General features: G+C 43.1%; 1 protein-coding gene across 2 annotated transcripts in view; it reads left to right on the top strand.

Moving 5' to 3' along the window:
* The first annotated feature begins 6,098 nt into the window (after positions 1-6,098).
* Positions 6,099-19,288, top strand: part of LOC104023781 (serine/threonine-protein kinase D3) — a 46,197-nt gene continuing 33,007 nt past the window's right edge. Inside the window, exons 1-2 of one of the 2 annotated variants that reach the window (XM_075706794.1) lie at positions 6,099-6,112; positions 8,915-9,952. In XM_075706794.1, coding sequence (XP_075562909.1) covers positions 9,662-9,952 — 291 coding nt within the window. In that variant the 5' untranslated portion in view covers positions 6,099-6,112; positions 8,915-9,661. Of the gene's footprint in view, positions 6,113-6,736; positions 6,773-8,914; positions 9,953-19,288 lie in introns of those variants that run through there. The other variant, XM_075706795.1, reaches the window with a different exon arrangement.

The raw sequence follows: 19,288 nt of genomic DNA, 5'->3' as shown, positions 1-19,288 counted from the left end.
CTCCCCCCGCTCCCCGGTGCCCGGGGGCGGCTCCGGGGCGAACCGCGGCGCAGCGCCTGCCCCCGACCCCGACCCCGCTGCGCCGGAGCGCGGGCGGGCGGCTCCGGCCGCATTTCGGAGGGGGGGCTCTGCCGAGCGGCTGCTGGCTCCCCCTGAGACGGGCCCCGATCGTCCCCCGCTACTGATGACGGGTTTGAAATGAGTATTCGTGAAGGGTCTTGAAAGGCAAAGACCCACAGAATTGCAAAGCGCTTTAATTTATTATTTTATAAGCTCATCTTATGATCTTTTAGGCCTAAACAGACAATACTTGCTAAAAGGACAATCCTGTCCTCAGGCATTTTAAATTCTGTAATTATACTGTTAGCTACCGGCGAAGCAAAATTTGTGGTGAGGCAGTATTTTGCAGTACACCAATTAAAATGATTAAACCAAAGATAGAAGCTTCTGAGCACGCAAGCCCTTCTTTAGGTCATTTGACATCAACATCCTTGCTCTGCGGTGTTGTAGAAAACATGTGACTATTCTGCATCGCAGATACTCCATTTAAGGTCTCCAATTTTTACGTCACTCTTCAAGTTCAGACAATGCTAAAAAAAAATTGAAATTAAAAACGTGAAGAAAGAAAGGAGAGAGAGAGGGAGGGAGCAGGAGTAATCATCTTGCTGCTCTTCAGGCTCGTACTGGAAAGCTGCATCCTGGAAACTACAGCTTTGCAAGTATTCAAAGTGCCTGCATGGGTAATATTAGAGAAATGGAGCAACTTGTTGATTTGCAGACTCTTGACCCAGATTCCACAGATTTCCTAGAAAAGCTGGTGGATCTGCTGCCCAGCACACAGATGGGATCTCTGCTGGTGATAGTTTTACTGCAGATTCAGCATCCTTCTAGCTGATACTCAGAATGTGCCTGTATCCAAATTTTTCACATGTGGGGAAACAAAGAGTTAATTTAAACCAATGCCATTTTTTTTCCCTCACAAAAGTCCACACATTGCTTTGTGAGGAAGTTGTTCCAAATGCAAAGCCAAGTCACTGATGAATAGGGAGAAATGGGCAATCAGTTGATTACTAGGAAAAATCAGCATGGTTTACAGATTCTTAGGCAAAAGCCCTGGCATGTCAGCAAAGATCGAGTCACGGGAAACTACTCTAAATTCACCTACCAAGATGACAGTGATCCCAACAGGACTACACAACAGAATAAAAATCTGTTGCCCCTCCATCAGGTTTCCTGTGGTTGACTATATAATCCAGATGCTGGACGAAATTTCTGGCTGATGTGCCAGTGTTCCGATACAATTCAGCAGGAAAAAAAAATACAATAGCTACAGGAGAAATTTGCCAGGAATATAAGCTTGGTTCAGGACTAGCTAACACTATTTTCTCCTAAGGGACTGTGGTCCCACTTAGGGCTACGGTTCTTTGATAGATTACGAATTTGGCAAGCATAAATTCAGTTTAAGACAGTGTTGATCTCACCTACGTGCGAAACAAAGATAAAAATGTTAAGTGCCAGACCAGATGCATAGAGAGATTGAATGGGATTTTTTTAAAGGTGTTACTTTCAAAATTTGGAGGGGAGACCTTCCTCCCCTCCCCTCATAACCACTCCAGAAAGTTCCTTGTCTAATGACATAAAGAAGACTGAGAAAAAAAAAGAATCTATTGAAATGTAATAGAAATCAGAGCTGTTCACAGCTGAAAAGAGAATTATGTAACTATTTTTAAAAATAATACACAAAAGAAAATCAAAGGTGATGAACATTTTGTTTTTCCAGGGATTTATATAGGAAAAACTTGTTTAGTCCTACTCCATACCACCACACTGAAAAGAGGTCAACAAATTGCTCAGTGGTCAGCTGTTCTATTTTATACATTTTAAATGGTTGGTTTATTCCCCTGAAAAATCAAATAGATGTAACCAGATATCATCTAGAGAAAAAAAAAAAAAAAAGTAGATTATTCGAAGGAAAGCATACATTATCTGTGAAAATGCAATCTGTACGTCGTTCCTTTCCTGTAATCCAGTTGATGTGACAGTGCCATCTACTGAAGTCCCGAAGGATAGACGGTGGAGGAAGCGCTGTCGAAAGCTTTTCCTTGCGCTGGCACTGCAGCATCCAAGCGTCTGAGCCCGAACCGCCTCCGGGAAGCTGAGGCTGCACGCTCTGCCATTACCTTGGTTATTAACTGCGGAGAAACGCGCTGTCAAATGCTGAGGACTTAAGGCCCGCCTGTTTTCTCAAGAAGAAAACCTTCCACCGTTTCAAATACAATTTTGAGGCTCAGCATTTTAAACTGGCAGGCCCATGGTAGGGAGAGGGGAGTACGTGGGGTTTGCTGTGTTTTGAATCCACCTAGTGTAAGGCCATTTTGCGCCTGAGCTATGGCCGATTTACCAGCGGCGGTAAGCCAGCAGTTAGAATATATGGGCTGAGACTTCCAGTTTTTGGCAGCCTGGGCTGCTGCATATTCAGAAATCCTCAGGCAGCTCTTGCAGCCCAGAGGGAAGGGGTGGTGGGGCTGACGTTCACAAAGCAGCGCATGGGCCTGCAGGTGCCCGGTGCTCCCGTGCGTTCCGTGGGCTTGAGCTGCCCTTCGTCCCAGCCAACTCACCGGCCGCTGATCTCAGGGCGGGTTGGAACGGAGCCTTTGTCAGGCTGTGGAAGTACTGCGCTTGGTAATTCAGGTTTAAGAGATTCTGTTTCCGGGGGCTGATGTACTCACAGACAAAGTTTTAATAAGTGAAATGTACAGGTTAGCCCTAAACACTTATTTAGGGAAATAACTTTATTTCAGAGTTGGTACAGTAGGACTACATGATGTGAATGAGCCTACCCACCCAGCAGGTGCAAGGATTTGTGAGATCATTCTTTAAACTAGTGGGGGGTAAGTGAATTCCAAAAGATCAATTACATATAATTAATCATATAAATACATATTTTGTTTTCAGTGGATTTATACCAAGGTAAATTTTGATTCCACGTTTTTTAAGCCTATACTAAACTTTTCACTGTTTTGTTGGAGGTGGATTTTAGGACAAAGTTCAGCTAAGGGCTCAAACCGAGACGATGAGGTAATTCAGAGACACATCCACATTTCAGGATTTTATCCAAACCAAACCTGAACTCCTAACTCTTTTTCAGTTCTCTGATGGGGGGAAGAAAGGAGACCATGAAGTGCAAAAAAAAAAAAAAAAAAAAAGGAAAAGAAAAGCATTTTGACGTTTTGTCCATAGAGATATTAGTTCCTCTTTTTGCAAAAATTTCTTGCAGATCTTGCAAATCCCGAATGGGGGCATTTGCTATGCAAGATCAGTGAAAAATAATCATGGCAGCACATGTTTATAGAATTTCTCAGACAAATGCATCGGTCAAGTCTCCCAGGACATTGCCTTCTTTGTAACCCAGTTAGACAATACAAAAATGTTCCAAACATTAGATTGGTGAAGAGAAATGAACATATCCAAATGCTGTTGGCATTAATTTCAAATTGGAAAACCTTGACGTAGTTGTTCCAAATGCAGTTTGTCTATATAGGCCTAGTGGTCCACACAGAATGAAAAAGAGGTTTTTTTTTTAAAAAAAGCAAATAAATACAATAAAAGTTACCCCTATTTCCTGGTATCTTGTAGCTGTAAGAGCAATTTGTAAAGTGCAGCTGGCTTCAATAGGGAAAGCTCTGAGCTGTGAGAACAAGCTAAACATCTGAAGGAATGATGTGGGCTCAGAAACAAGACGAAGAACTTTGATGAAATCCACAGGAAATCACTAATTATGGTAGTCACAAAAAAACCAAACCAGAATGCTCGTCCTGTCAACTGGTGCGGAGAGGGCTAATGCTGGCATAATGCTGCGCTATATAGTCACACAAAGTCAGCTGCGCATATGCACAGATGTATGTGCTGCTAAGATAGCAGCATAGATGCTGAAATGCAGAGCTGCTTTCAGATGTGTTATACTCAGAGGTCTTTACAAACAGAACAGTTTTTGGATGCTTCAGGAATATTTGTTTAGTAGAAAGCACCGCTGCACAAATACTTAACAGCAGTTTGCTTTGTTTTGGCTGATGCTTTCCTGTGTTCTGTAATAAATTGATTTTAACTAATCCATCTTCTGTTCTAATTTATGAAAAAGCAGCTATTATGGCTTAGGGCAGCAAATTAAATGGCACCAACCCTATTGGATGGTATAAAGCTGAGCTTCTTTACAAAGAAGTATAATCATTGCCCAGTGACTGTGGTAATACCTAATATCCATCTGGTATCGTCCATAAACGGCTATTTTTAGGGCTGCTACTCAGAATGTGAGAAGCTCGCTGCACTTTAAATACTCTAGAGTATGACTCCTTGCTGTGCTAAACATCAAAAATCATGTTTATGGAGGCAAGCTCTATGTTTACAGTGGTGGCGTGTGGGAGTCCCACTTCAGAGGAAAAAGGAAACGAAGATTGCTCAGTTATCTGGTGCAGAGCTTTGGCAAGAACATCCTCTATTCATGGAATAGCCTTCATTAGAAAGTCCCAGGGTATTTTTTAGCATTCAAAACCAGTTAAAAGCAGAATCAACCATTAACTGCTACAGTTTTAGTTTAAAGCGGTTCCAGATTTCGACAAGAAGCTGCAGGCTGATTATTTATCAGATAAACTGGCTTCGGTCAAAACACAGACCTGGTTACTCGCTGTATCAGCTGCACTGTGTAAAGGTTTGATGCAAAATAGGGTGAAGTAAGCGGAAAGACTCTACTCAGCTTCAGTGGGTTTTAGGCCAGGCCTCAGGAGTATAAGATGAAGGAAATGAGAAACGTACGTTACAAACAGCACTGTAAATGACAAAGCACTAATCTGCTTCTCCATCTGTGTCTCGCTGAGCCGAGTATTAGAAGCCTTTGAATTTCTGTTAACAGCTTGCCTTTTCCAAGTGTTTTTGGTCTGGTATGTAATTTAAACTTCAGTAACTTCTTATGGTAGTGGATATTATTTTAGGACTTGTACACAGAAATTGAATCCAAATTCAGGAAGATTACGGGTTGCCTTTTAACAGGGAGCTTTTGGGCTGGAGGGTGGTGACAAACAGAGATTTTTGCCTTGTGACCAGTTTTATTTAGTACTTTTGCTAAATATCTTGCGTGCAGAGATTTGCTGATGATGCAAGAGTGGCATCATTAATGCAGAGCAGGAGGACAGGGTTTGGGTGAATCAGAGTATAGCGGGGGGAGGGCCTGAAGCGCAGCAGCAGAGGACAGCCATGTCCAAAAGGGCCTGGAGAACCTCTGTGGTAAGCTGCAAGCTCATCAGTGCGGGCCACCAAGAGGAGCACAGGGCCGCGGCGGACACGCTGGACATGCTGTTCGCAGAGAGCCCTTTCGAGCTGCCGGGTCAGAGCAGCCACGACACAGACCAACGTGATTCTGTGACACACTAGGTCAAGTATTTCCTGTGCAGAGATGAAGGGCCTTGTCCGAGGCCCTGGGGACATCTCCGTGGGGCTGCGCCGCGCCACCCACGCCCCGGAAAGGTGAACTGAAAGTGGCGCAGATGGAGACAAGGGCTGCGGCGGCCCCGGCCGGGCCCGGGAGCAGGAGGGCCCAGGGCGCTCCCTCAAGTACGGCGGGGAGGGCGGAGGAGCTGTCGAAACTCGAGGCCGGCGCTGGCACAACAGCGAGCTGGCGCGGACCCAAGTTTTGGCACGACTGGAGGCGGCGGGGGCCCGAGAGGCGAGGCAAGGGCGGCGGCGGGGCGCCAGCCGCAAGATGGAGCGCAAGCAACCGCCGGAGGCGCCGCCCCGCCGCGCCCCGCCGTCCCGTTAGCGGTTCAGGGCAGCAACCGCCACAGGCAAGAAAACTAACGGAAACTCTTTCGGGCAGGCCTGCGCATGCGCCGCCTCCCTCGCTGAGCCCCGCTCGCGCGGGGCGCGCCGGGGCTTGTAGTTCGCCTCGGCGCGGCGCCCCGGGCCGGAGGGGGCTGCGGGACTACAGCTCCCGGCAGCCCCCGCGCCGCAGCCCGTCCCGGGCGGCTCTGCTGTGTGCGGGGAGCCGCGGGGCTGCGCGGCGGGTGAGATGCGCGCGAGGCAGCTGCGGCGCGGGGGCAGCCGGCGTCTGGCGGGGCCGCAGGTGAGGGCGGCGGGGGCGCGCGCTGCCGCCGCCGCCGTTGGGGCGGGGAGCCGGTGCGCGGGGGGGGGGGGGCGGGGGCCGGGCCCGCCGCGCCGGGGAAGGGCGGGGGCGGGCTCGGAAAGTTCCTGCCGCGGCGGGAGCGGCGACGTCGCCGCCCCCGGCGAGGGCCCTGTCCCGGGGTCTGCGAGGGGCCCCCACCGCCCCCCGCGGGGGGGAAGCGCCGTCGCGGCGGCAGCTCCGCCCTGGCGCGGGGGTGCCCCGGGGTGGGGGTGACGGGCCGAGGCCACATCATCTCCGGAGAGCGGCGCCGCGGGGAGCTGTGCCGGCAGGGGCGGGTCGCCCAGCGGGGATTTAAACCTGGGAGGGACGGGACGGGACAGGACGGGACGGGCGGCTGCCAGCGCCGGCCCGGACGGGGCTGCGTGACCCGCGGCAGGCAGGACGCGTCCCGCCGGCGGCTCCTCCGCCGGTCCCGCCCCAGCCCGGCCCGGCCCGGCCCGGCCCGGCCCGTGGCGGCGGGGGGAGGCCGCTCGCTCGCTCGCTCGCCCGCCCGCCCGCCCGCCCGCAACCCCAGCCCTGGCACCTGCGGGCGGCCCCGGGGTCTGGCGGCGGGAGCTTCAGTCCCTCCCGGCGGGAAGAAGGTGACCGGCTCCCGCGGGGGTAAGCCGAGCGAGAGGAGCCGCTTGGAGGGGGCCACGAAGTCCGTGTCGTCCCTCACGGGGGGAGCGCAGGGCGAATCAAGTGCCAGGTGTTGGAGAAGCTGCCTGGATTGGGAGCAGCCCCAAAAGGAAGGGGAGGGTCAGCGCTTCTGCGGCGAGAGCGGGCTGGAAAGTAGGCTGCGAGCTGTGCAGCAGGGGCAGATGGGCTCCCTTTATAGCCCTTGTGCCCCTCTGCTTTTTGAGGTTTAGGTTTTTTTTAATATTTATATAAAATCGTAGGGTTGGGTATAAATTTCGACATGCGCTTGTTTTATTTGATGTTCAGAATCAGTTTATCCTGACTACAAAGTGAGCAGTTTCTATGGTTTTCCTTTCTTAGAAAGATACATTCTTTCCTACAAAGTAGCAAAAATAAACTTCATTAAAGGCTTATATGCAAATACAGTTGGTATGCAAGGGCTTTGTAAATGCAAATGCATCATGCTTTTGGTAAATATAATTAACATTCTAATTAGGCAGCTGTAGGTGAGCTTTCACAGTGTGTTTGCACTGTCTAAATTAAACTTGGTTAGTAGACCCATTAATTCTTTCACAGCATATGGCTTTTCCATTTTCTGTTATGTTAGTTAGGCATTATTGTTTAATTCAGATCCACCCCGAAGGCTTGGTATTTGCTGTCTCCCGTATCTGTGAGAAGTGAGGGAGAGAAAAGCAATATGTAGATAACAAAAATCAGTCATCTTCAAGCAAAGTTGAAGGCACTGTGCAGCTGCTTTCTTGAGAAAGGTGCTTAAATATTACTGTTGCTGCCCTTATTCATTTATGACCTTCACCTGTATCATATTCAGTGTGTTCTTTAAGGCAGAAGTGGTCTTTTCAGGTGTCAATGGTAAATGTCCAGCAACTCTTGAGTATTTGAAGACAACAGTTTACAGATACCTGTGCTGCAAATCCAGAAGGTATCAGTTTGTTCTCTCTTCTGGAGCCACTGTTAGAAATTTTTATCACAGAACCAAGAGCTTATTTTCATTCCAGTACTGCAGTTCATGTACCTCTCTTTCCTTATCTACCTTTTGCAATGCAATGGCAATGAGGTTTTGAGTTATTACACTGGTAAATACCAGGAGTGTGTAATCTGTTTTACCAGTTATCAGCCTTATTTGTAGTAAGGACAATTTCTACTGTATGTGTTAAACTGTGGCATTTCATTTCATCTTAGTAATCCTCTTTCTGAGATTTTTTTTTTTTTTGTGTGTGTAAAGGAAGGAAAAAAATCATGAGCTTATTGATTTTTGGTGTCCTGTATGGATCTATGCTCCTTTAAAAACTGTTAGCGATATGTAGTATCTATGTACTTGAACCACTTTTCCATTCACAGCTAACTTTTTCTGTGGCAGAAGTTGCATGGGAAATTTAAAACTGATTCTTTTTGAGCATTTCAGTTGCTCATGCAACACTTGAAATATCGAATCAGGTAGCACAGCATCTTGTGACAAGTATTTTGAGCCTGTGCTCATGAAAGGATTTATTTTAAAAGGTTGTAGCAGACTTGCTTTTTTAGTCAGACATGTGAGCATTAAATGTCTTCCCCCTTCCCCCCCCCAAAGGAACCAATGCTTGATTGTATGCTATGCGTATCTTCCTACAGTTAGAATTTGTGCAAGATGTTCTTCAGCTGTCTTGAATAAAAGTATTAAAATGGTATCTTAAGTACATGCTACACAGAGGTTTTCTTGAGTTTTGACATTATGGTTTGCTGGACATTTCAATGCATTGAATGAATTTCCTTCCCTACCCAACAGCTTCTCAGTATACATATACAGAGCAGAGCTGTGGTCTACTCCCTCGCTCCCTTTTTTTTTTCCTTCCCCCCCCCCCCCCCCCCCCCGTTAAGTGCTTTGCTCTGCTAAATTAATGTTAATTAAAAGATGTGGTAGCGTATTGGGCAGTGCTAGGTCTGATTTGTGTATCATATAGTGGGAAAAGAGTTAAGTTCAAGTTATAAGTACAAAATGTCACTAACGTAACATATTTGAGTACAAGGAATTGGTGATCCTACTGCTTCAAAGTAGAGTGGTTATGACATTGCTATGCAATTTTATGCATTTCAAGTGAAATAACAGCTTTATCTTTTCCCCTACAGGTGGAGTACAACGTTTCAAAATGCTGGAGATTATCTGGATGAAGCTAGAGATTACATTTAATGTGATTGTGTCTTCAGACATTCTGCTCCTGCATTTCATGAGCTAAAATATTTTATAAAAATGAAATTGGATACCTTCGCTGATTTGCAGTTTAACCGTGTCCTGTAAATTCAGAGGAGACTTTCTGAAGGAGGAATAGATTTGTCACATACGTGGACTTCTGTTGTTGCCCAAGGATACACTTTTTTTCTCATTCTGAAAGGCTATCTACACGAAGATGAGTCTGCATTTAAGATATGATCTGTGGAATTAGGTGAACGAGGATACTTTTAATGAGTTACCAACATTTATTTCCATCTGTGTTTCCACCTTTTTTTTTTTTTTTTAATACATGAAAATGAAGGACAAGTATAAAAAAGCAGAGCTGATGTATTTCTGTGAGGCCTTTATATAAGTCTCTGTTGACCGGACGTGGTGCTAAAGGACAGGCAATCTGCTTTTGATCAACTGATTGCAACTGCGGAAGGAGAACCTTTAATTTAAAGTAACTTACAGCTGAAATTATTTTACTCTTTGGCTTGCACAGAATGAAAGGGAAAATTAAGTTTTACTGGTCAGGGGTGTTTTACTAAACTAAGAAAGGGAGAGTTACATTATCCTTGTTTTCATTTCAAACCAAGAACTGACAACATATTTTTCTTAGAATTTGACTACTAGGGAGATCTCGACAGAGTAAAGCAAGTCAGATGTCAGCAAACAACTCTTCTCCCCCATCCTTACAGAAGTTTTCCCCACCTACGTGTCATGCTGCTGCACCACAAACCCCAACTTTGTCTTCAAGTCCCCAGTCGGGGCTCTCCAGTCGACTCTCCAATGGCAGTTTCAGTACCCAGAGCCTCACCAACTCCCGGGGCTCTATGCATGGGGTCTCCTTCCTTCTGCAGATTGGTCTCACTCGGGAGACTGTCACCATTGAAGCTCAGGACCTGTCCCTCTCTGCTGTTAAAGACCTCGTGTGCTCTATAGTTTACCAGAAGGTATGGTATAATGCTACCACGTCCTGCTGATGGCCATGGTTGTTTTATAACAGACTGCTAGTAAAAACAACATGTGACTGGAATATGCCGAGAAGTTTGGTACAGTGACAAAGATCCATGTTAAATGTTTGCAGTTATGCACAAAGAAATTTTGTTAACTCCCAAGATAGAAGCTTTTTAAATTAAAAGGAGTAAACCCTCCTGTTACCTTCTTGCTTGTGAAATCTAGTAAAGGAAGACATAGTAGTAAATTTTGTGCAAGAATTAGTTTTCACAGTATGGAGAATGTTTTTTCCTTTCAGTGATTGTCACTGATATCTTAGGTTTTTACCAGTTTATGCTTACTACTGTTGAGTATTCTTGGAACAGTATAGCCAGCTGTAATGAAAGGACCAATTGTGGCTACAGAAATGCACTGCAGGCCTGCAGACTTGCATGATACTAGCTTTTCTTTTTGTTTCTAGTTAATAATTAAAAACCCCATCAAACAGCTAAGGCTGTCCTAGCATTGTTATTCCATGTAAGGAATACATGCGTTACTCTTTTATGAGAGGACTATTGTCAGCATAATTTCTGTTAAAAGAGGGTTGACCAAGAAATAAAAAAATCTTAGTGTACTTTTCAAATGTGTCTTGGTTAAGCTGTTGCAAGTGCTGACTCTCTAGGAAGGAAAGAACATTGATCTTGCTGTTTTTGCATTGAAGTTTTATCTTTATTTAGGTTAGGTAGGTTAGATCCTACTAAGCAACCTGAAAAGTAGTTAACATTGTTTCATAAAATGATTAAGAAATAATTGCTCTTTTCCCTCAAGGCCAGGGGTGGGTGAGAGGGAGGGAGTTGGAGGTAGATTATTTTGTAGGGAATTGTTTTCTTCATGTCTTTCATTGTTGTGATTGGTATTTATGGTTGATTAGTTTTATTAGATGATTCTTTTTCACTTAATAGCTTGAAAGAACATAAATGCAAACGCTGTATGAACTCTCATTTGTGTATGCTTGTGTATTTTTTTTTCCCCATCTCATAACTTACTGCATCTTCCACATTTTTATAAACTAGTTGGCAAGCAAGCATAATAACTTTATGGGCTACCAAAATGTAGTTCAGCACGTTAGTTCCTTTCTAGAGAGACAAGTTATTTGGGTCAATTTTTTTTTTTTTGACACCATGCGTGTTAGATGCACTTTTTCGCAGCCATTTTAGGGGCTGCTTTTTCTTTCTGTATCAGCTCCTTCTCTCTACATCTGCATATTTCCTGTCTTCTGTCTTAAAGATGAAAACAAATACATTCACACTTATTTTTCTTTTTGCTTTCTGTTCTTTTGGCAGGCTCAGCTGAAAGTTTAGCTCAAGTTCTTGTTACAGTTCAAGAAACCTCTTATATGCTGAGCCTAATCTACTGCAAAACTGATGAGGTTTTCATGATTAGTTTTCCTCTTTTGTCTGACTTCGATCCGGTTTATTCTCTCCTGCAGCTGATGGTACCAGTAAATGACTGCTCAGTGAGAGCATGTTTGCAGGCAGCAAACTGATCAGGAAACAACCTTATGTGTGGTGGATTTATCTTTCATAAGTAGTTTTGCAGCCCGTGCACAAGTGGCAATATCCTCCCTCCACCCTCTGTTTGACAGCAATACGTCCTGCCTTGACTTTTTTTTTTTTTTCTCTTAGATCTGGTGACTGTTGCAAGCATATTAAATATTCTAGTATTAATATATAGATAAGTTTGTATTTATGTAAGAATTGTAAACGGTGTTCTTCTGTGTACTGTCATGCATATGGTTGCCTGTTTTTTCCAGTTGAAAGCTTTGAAGCTACTGGGTATTCTGTTGAGATTCAACAGTGTTAAAGCTTCCCTTTCCTCTGGCATTCCACAACCTGCTTAAACTGTCTTTTCTTGACCAGTTTCTGGCTCCCAACTTCAGGGTACTGTATAGTTTGTTCTTGTGATAGTTCTGTGGTTAGAAGTATCTATTTACTGTTGCACTTTTCTAATGAAAAGGAGAAATTTTTTTTTTTTTTTTGAATCATTTATAGCTTTTCTTCTTATTTGAGTGTTATCTTCATTAGAATTAAATGGAAGTTTCCTTACTTATTTTTAATAGTGCTTTTAAATAACATTTCAGACTTGTCTTTGTCTACATATCTGGAACAAAAAAAAAAGTTTCAGGTGTCCTTCCTCATTTGCTTGGAAGCTGGAACTGCCTGCTAACTCTACTGGAGGCTATAATTACGGTATCAAAAATGTTGATTTGGACTTACAGCAGATCTCTGAGGAGGATGGATTTTAACCTTCACAAAAGTAATTGTAGCACCCTCAGAAGTTTTCAGAAAAATAACTTTATGCATTGCCTTTATTTCTTTCAGGGGGAAATTAATCAACTGGGGAGAAAACAATCCTGCAAAAGCCTGTGTTGCAGAGCAGTTTAGTTAGGAAATAAGTACTGTGTTTACCTAATGCATTTTCATAGTGTTCTGTATTGCCAGTCTTGCTGTATTGTTGATGGTCAGCTGTGCTTCCTGCTTCAGACACTGCTGTTCCGTGTAGCTTGTTCAGGTTTTGCAGAAGGGTAATTAAAAGTAGCATCAGCAGAACTGAAACTAAAGAGACATGTGTCCGCAAGGGGAGCGAGATGAGTAATGCAAATATTTGATGTGTCTCTTAGCGCTGTTAAAAATGTTCTAAACATCAAGAGAGGAGCAAAAACTTTTTTCAAGTTGAAAGTTAAATTCAGGGATCACTATGTTAGGGGTATTGTGTATTGGAATGCTTAATAGAAATCCTCAGAAAAACCGAACTTTAGACTTTATAGGGATGCTTCAAAAGATTCTTGGTTGTAGTCTCAATCTATCTTCTCTGTTCATTCCTTATCTAGATTGCTGTATATTAAAGTACCAGACATACAGTTCTCAGGGGGAGTCTGAAGAGGAACCAAAGCATGAACAGATATGACTGCTGGAATAGAGAGAGTGTGTTTAGAAGCAGAAAAATGTGTAGCATAAGTTGCAGATGGACAGTGTGTGTCCTTGCACAATGATCAGATATTACAGAGGCAAGTTCTTAATCCTGCTTTGTGTTTAAATGCTATTTCTTCATTCCTCACATGAGAGGACATGAAGTAGAACATAAGGCTTACTAGCTTAAAACTAGAAACTCGCATGTGGTGATGCTCCGCTGCCTGCGAACTGAGAATTATGTAGGAAAGCATGCTATAAATTCTTTATTCAAGCTTATTTATTTTGTTCTAGTTAAACTAGTACCTATAAATGAAAAACATTTGATTGTTCTGTACTATTACTTGTATAGTATCAGTACCTCCAAGATTTATTCTAACTTTTTTCTTAAACTTACGAACTTTACTTTCATGATTCTGAAACTTCCCTTATCTACCTTTTTCATCTACAAACCTGTCCTTCATCCTTTTCATTTTCACTCATACTCAGCAGTCTTCTCCTTTACATACTTTTTCTCCAACGGCTTTGCAACATTTTGCTCTGAAATAGTCCAGTTGCCCTCCTATCTGAAATTCTTGTGATCCTTTCTAGCCGTTGCCTTCTCTTTGACTTGAGTACTGATACACTGTTTACCTGTACAGTCTGTTTCCTAATCTTCCAAACAAGTTTCTCTTTTTCTGCTTCACTGAACCCACCCAAATGGTCATCACTTAGCAAAGTCAAAGGCTTATTTCTTATGTTTTACTGATTAATAAACCTCTTTCGGATTTTTCTTCTGTACTTTCATAACATGGTGCTCTCATATGTCTTAAATTTAAAAAAGAAGAGAAAGAGCCAAATCAAACTTATTTTCTCACTCTCTCCCTCTTCTTTCTCTGCCCTTATATGTTTCTAGTACTTCATTCATGTTTGCTGCGCTTGTTTCCTGTCTATTTATCTTTTTCTTATCAAAGTTGATTCAGCCTTATATTTTTTTGGTCTGTCTGTGTCTTATTTAGTTCACCTCCAAAAGTAATTTTTCTTTCCATGGCCTGCCTGTTTCAGGTTTGTTCTTAAACCTTCTTTACCAACAATGTTTACAATTCTGCTATTGCTGAACTCTTCCATATGTAGTACATTGTTTTTTCATTTCTTTCTTCAAAGTAGTCTCAAAATTGTCTTGCTTATGTATAAGTTTGAAACCCTTATGTAGCACCTGTTGCTTTCATCTTGGTTCCTGTAACTCTTCTGTGTTTGGTGTCTTTGCTTTTGCTAGCAATAACATTTCTGTTGTCTTCATTTTTCTTCATCCTAACCTGATCACTCTCTTTCAACTGCACCTGTAATTGTCTGTCTCTCAACAGCAAGTTCATGACTGCGTATAATCTCTTTTATACTTGATTACTGGCTTTCTTTGTGCTTCTTTGTTCTTTCATCTTATTTTTTGGCTATTTTTTCCATGTTGGGTTTTTTGGTCATCTTTTCCTCTATAGGTAGGGTTCTTAAGGTGTCATTGTTTACCTTAAATGTTGTCTCCTCTCCCAACAGTACTTACACTTTCTTACTAGTTTTAATTCCCTCGTCGTTTCCTGCCACATTATGCTGTTTTGACTTGCCTGAATCTGTCAATAGCCACTTATGCAGATACTTAACATGTACACACTCGTATTCATTTCTTCAAGAGTCTGAACTGCATAAAGTATTGAGAACACAATCACTGGAAGTATAGCTGTGTTTAAAAGGAGTTAAATTTTGCATATTATGCCTGCTTGTGAGTCTTTCTACTGTTTCTGTAGTTTCATACTTTCATTGTTTTTATAAATGTTGTATTCCCTGGTCAATAATTTGAATGATCTGAATTGAATGTGATCCTATCAGTATGTATGCACTTTTTTGATAGTCCTGCCTATTATTTTAATTAGACTAGGTGGAATTTAATCTTTGATAATTGGAATATGACTGAAGTCTTTGAATTGTTTGGAAAACTAGCCATTTTCCTTTGAAGATGAAGTAGACTGGGGAGTGAGTGGGGGGGAGATGAGGAGATGTGTTCCAATATTTTGCTTTGATAATCAGGGGAAAAAAGGCTGACATGAAGAACACAGAAATGTACCTGTAGAATTTTCTAACCAAGTGACAATTAAGTGTATATCTGTATTATTTGTATACCTAAGAACTCGAGTTTTGATGGGGCTGAGTTAATGTAGTTTGGATAGCTAGCTCTTCAGTGAGGGCTGCTGAAGGCAGAAAAAAGTGTTTTATTTTAAAACACTTCGAATTGTCATGTTGTGAAAAGACCAAAACGTGTGGAATGAATATGATCTGTCTTCCAAAGGTTTGGACACTGTTACGGTAATGGAGATCTAGCTAACCAAATTGTGGCAGAGGTGTTGACTTGAAGCTTATTACTATCTCTCAAGTGTTAACGGATGTTTTAGTAATAAAATATTGAGAAGTAAAAGAATCATATTACAATCCATCCATATTACAAAAGGGTCTCTACAACTCTTGCAGTAACATTAGTATAACTAATAGGTAACAGTACTGCATCCATCCTTCTGGGTTTTTCTCCAGGTTAAGCTTGTAATAGTTCATGGTGCTTATTTTTGAATGTCTCTAAAATTAATGCAAATCATGTTTTGTATTCATTGGCTGTGCTCAAATCTTCCCCCCCCGTTGGTCTGCCTTCTTGACTTGTCTGCCATCTTCGTATGAGCTAAATAAGGCAGCAGAGTAATAGAGGCTTGAGGCATGAGAAGCAAACATGCCTGTGAGAAGATGGGAGCTGGGCAGTACTGGCATGGAGGTGGTATATGCGGGGCAGATTAGCATTTCCAGCACGGTAATAGGTTTGTATGCTGGAAAACCTAGCCAAGCAGTAGTCCAGGTATGTCCGTACTGAGGCATCTGGTGAGGGAAAGATCTTGTGCAACATGTTTGAAAGCTAATTGTCTGTGTGATAATGTGATCTGGCACATGATTCTAAAGAGTGGGAGTGAATAGCTGGGTAGGGATGCAGGATAAGAGATTGGAGTGATTTCAATGAATGAAGACACTTTCCAAGGTAATGGGTGTTTTGCACCATTAGACTTTGGAATTAACTTTCAGTGGTTTGAAGCATTTGTTTTGAGTTATGATGGGTCATGAGATATTGGACCTTGAAACAATATCCGCCTACACTTTTCCCTAGTGTGAATTTTTGGCGACTGGTCCAGAACTTTGTAAAGTAAGTCCTGGAACTTGAAGTAGAGGGATTTTTCAGTTACTGCCAAGATAGAAAGAAGCCTCAGTTGTGTTTTGCTCCAGCAATACTGGCCGCTGTATATTGAGTTCTTCTGGACAAAAAGAACAGTGTAATGCACTATCAATTAAAACTAGACATACTGTAATACTTACAGTATAAGCATTTTAGATAACACCAATTGTTTTTCTTGGTGTAACTGCAATAATGCACTAGTAGTGTTACTTGTGCTAGTACCACCCAAGTACAAAGGGTTGCATACATTCTTTATATAAGTTGATGATATTGGTGTACCAGAGATTAATTTTGGCAGTCTATCACATATGTAGACTTCCCGCAAGTGATTTCCTGTAGTTAGATGCTCTTTTGGAACTGTTAACACTGGGAACAGTCTACTTTTTACTTTTAGGAAACATAGTAGTACTGGGATTAGTAGTTTATATGTTCTGAGTCGCTGTGCAGATACTTTGGGCTTTTATGCAGGAAAGTAATAGCTGTATAATCCCCTAAGATAAAACAGGCTTTAAAAAATTCTGCTTTGAGTTTTGTTTTCAAGTTTACTTTATGAGCTCTTAACACTTCAAAGGAACTGCATAGTGTTCTTCCTTAACAGCTTCATGTAACTGAGCATAAGGAAGGCTATAAAAGCTGTATTTTGCTGCAGTACAAGAGAGGAAAATTTGGTAGTGTACAACTTGAACATAGTTTAAGCTTTGCGTAAAAATTCTGTTAAAAGATACCACTTGAAATAAAACCCTTGTTAATCGATGAGGTTATTCTTGGCCAGCAGTCTGCACATAGCCTTCTGGCTAAGGTGCTAGCAAGGAATGCTGTATTCCCAAATGTACTAGGGAGTGGAAGAGAGCAGGGCGCTGCACGTCTGTAAGGAGTCAAGCTGCTTGCAGAGCTCCCCCCATGGAAGCCTGGCCAAGTGCCTTAGACACGGGCTCTGACGGGCCACCTGCAGCTCATCAGGGCCGGCCATGCAGAGGGCAGCCAGCCAGCACTTCCATTGCTTGGGCGCACAGGACTGTAGTGGGGGCAGAGGAGAGTAATCCGAGCTGAAGTGTGTGGAGAGGAGCGGTCGGAGAGGCATGTTTGTGTTAGGGTCTGTTCTTTTATAACAGAGGAATCTCGGGGGGGGGGGGGGGGGGGGGGATGGGGGGGGGCTTGTGTGCGTGCAAGGAAAGGGCAGGACTTGTTCATCAAACTTGAAAAGTTTTGCTAGGTATGACTGGATCGGAGAGGCGAGGCTGCTGCAGGCTCCATGTCCCAGGTCCAACGAGTAGCAAGACTGACCATGTATTCCCAGTAGGCACAGGCACTTGGATACAGGTGTACAACACATACGCGTATACATGCAGATCAATACAGGCAGACACACAGAGCGCTCACATGAACACAACCAGCACCAATGGTCTCATACTGTACCCTTCTTTGGTGGTTCAGGATGAAAGTTTGTTAGTGGGAACACACACACAAAATAAAAAAAAACAAACAAACAAAACCAAACCAAAAAAACAACAACAAAATGTGGATGTCTCCAGCAGCTGGGCTCAGGCACTTTCTGCCCAGTAGCAACTGTTGGATAGGTCTTTCCAGCTGCCGGCACCTGGGTATTGAAGCTCTTGATTTCACTCACTCTGGTCTCTCCAGTCGCTGGCATCACAGACACGTGGGTGCTCTGACCTGTGGTCTGGCACAAGTTGCTGGCACTCAGACTCCCCATACAGAATGGGAACCCATCATCCAGAAAAAACAGTTAGAAATGGAATTTAATGAAAAGATAGGACAGACAGTGCTGATCAGGCACAGGGCATGGCCAGAGAATTGTTCTGACCAGCCCCTGTTTACAGATGACCAGCCTTTTTTATCAACTTATCCATCTATTTTTTCCCCATGTTTGTTCCTCCCTGAATCACCTCTTTCCTTGCCTTTGGTTCCTTCCATAAGAATCCCATAATAAGTCTTGTACAATCATAATTCCCTGGCATCTTAAAGTGTGTCACGTACCATTGGGCAGAAACCCCTCTCAGTTCAAAAGGTGCTGTAGTGTTGATTTATCTTGATGGGTTGTATGGCTGGAAATGGGCTGCGGCTCTCCTGTGACTGCCCTGGGAGGGGCCTGGACAGGGTTATCCTTTCCTTGGTGTCCTTAATTTGGGTTCCCTGTCTGCCCTTGTGTCTCTGTACTCCTCTGGCATGTGGAGATAGGCCTTTGGTGGGCCGATGGCTCCTGTGATTGAGCCGGGCAGGGTGTTATATGGGCTGCCCCACCTGCGTTGTTCCTCTGCGCTCCTTTGTGGACATGCAGCCAAGCACCTAACCTAACAGGCAGGATAGGTAAGGGAGCTGTTGGAAGGCTCCTCAGCTACGCATGTCCCTGTTGTGGATTCAGGAAAATCTTGTAGCAACTGCAGCTCTGTAGTACCAATGAACAGGTTATCTCTATTCTAACACTTTTAGTTTTTGGAATGATTGTTTCAGAAATGGAGATTATGCATGTACAATGCATAGAAGAATGTGTCCTGGGTGAAGTCTGTCACATATATCTATGGAAACTGTATACAGAGTCTGTGTTTAGTGATAGACTTCTTGCAATAAATACTAGCGTAGATTATGGTAAGTCTTGTTAGGCCTGGGCTTGTGATTCTGCATCTTAGTCTAGAAGCTACTGATCAAGCTGAAGCTTGTAAACAGAGGAATTATCTTTTATGAGGTTAAATATTACAGTTACAAAACCAGACAACCTTTCACAGTCACTTCATCCATATGTATGTATACTTGTTTGGAGAGAAGAGGACTGTAAAACATGTAACTACATTATCATAAGCATACACGATGTACGGCTTAAAAGGTCAATTTATGTAGAACCAAATGAGGATGTTGATGCCAACAGTTCTAACAATTTATAATAGATGTTTTTGCCTTTTTTTCAATACTTTTATTCCATAGAAATTAATTTAGCCTTTAAGTCTAGAATTTATTTGAAAACCAGATCGTAATTATAGGCATTATACTGTTGTTTACAACCTTTGGAATTAATGTTGATGCTGCTTTCTAAGGAATGTAATGTCTCACATTTTTAATGATTACACTTGCTGTCACAAAGAGGATTTGAGTATTTGTCTGTAACTTTTGTTTATTGTGTCAGCTAATGCTTT

Source organism: Pelecanus crispus, chromosome 3 (assembly GCF_030463565.1).
Source record: "Pelecanus crispus isolate bPelCri1 chromosome 3, bPelCri1.pri, whole genome shotgun sequence".
NCBI lineage: Eukaryota > Metazoa > Chordata > Aves > Pelecaniformes > Pelecanidae > Pelecanus > Pelecanus crispus.
The sequence above is the reverse complement of the archived record's forward strand: the minus strand, read 5'-3'. Positions and strand labels throughout refer to the sequence as shown.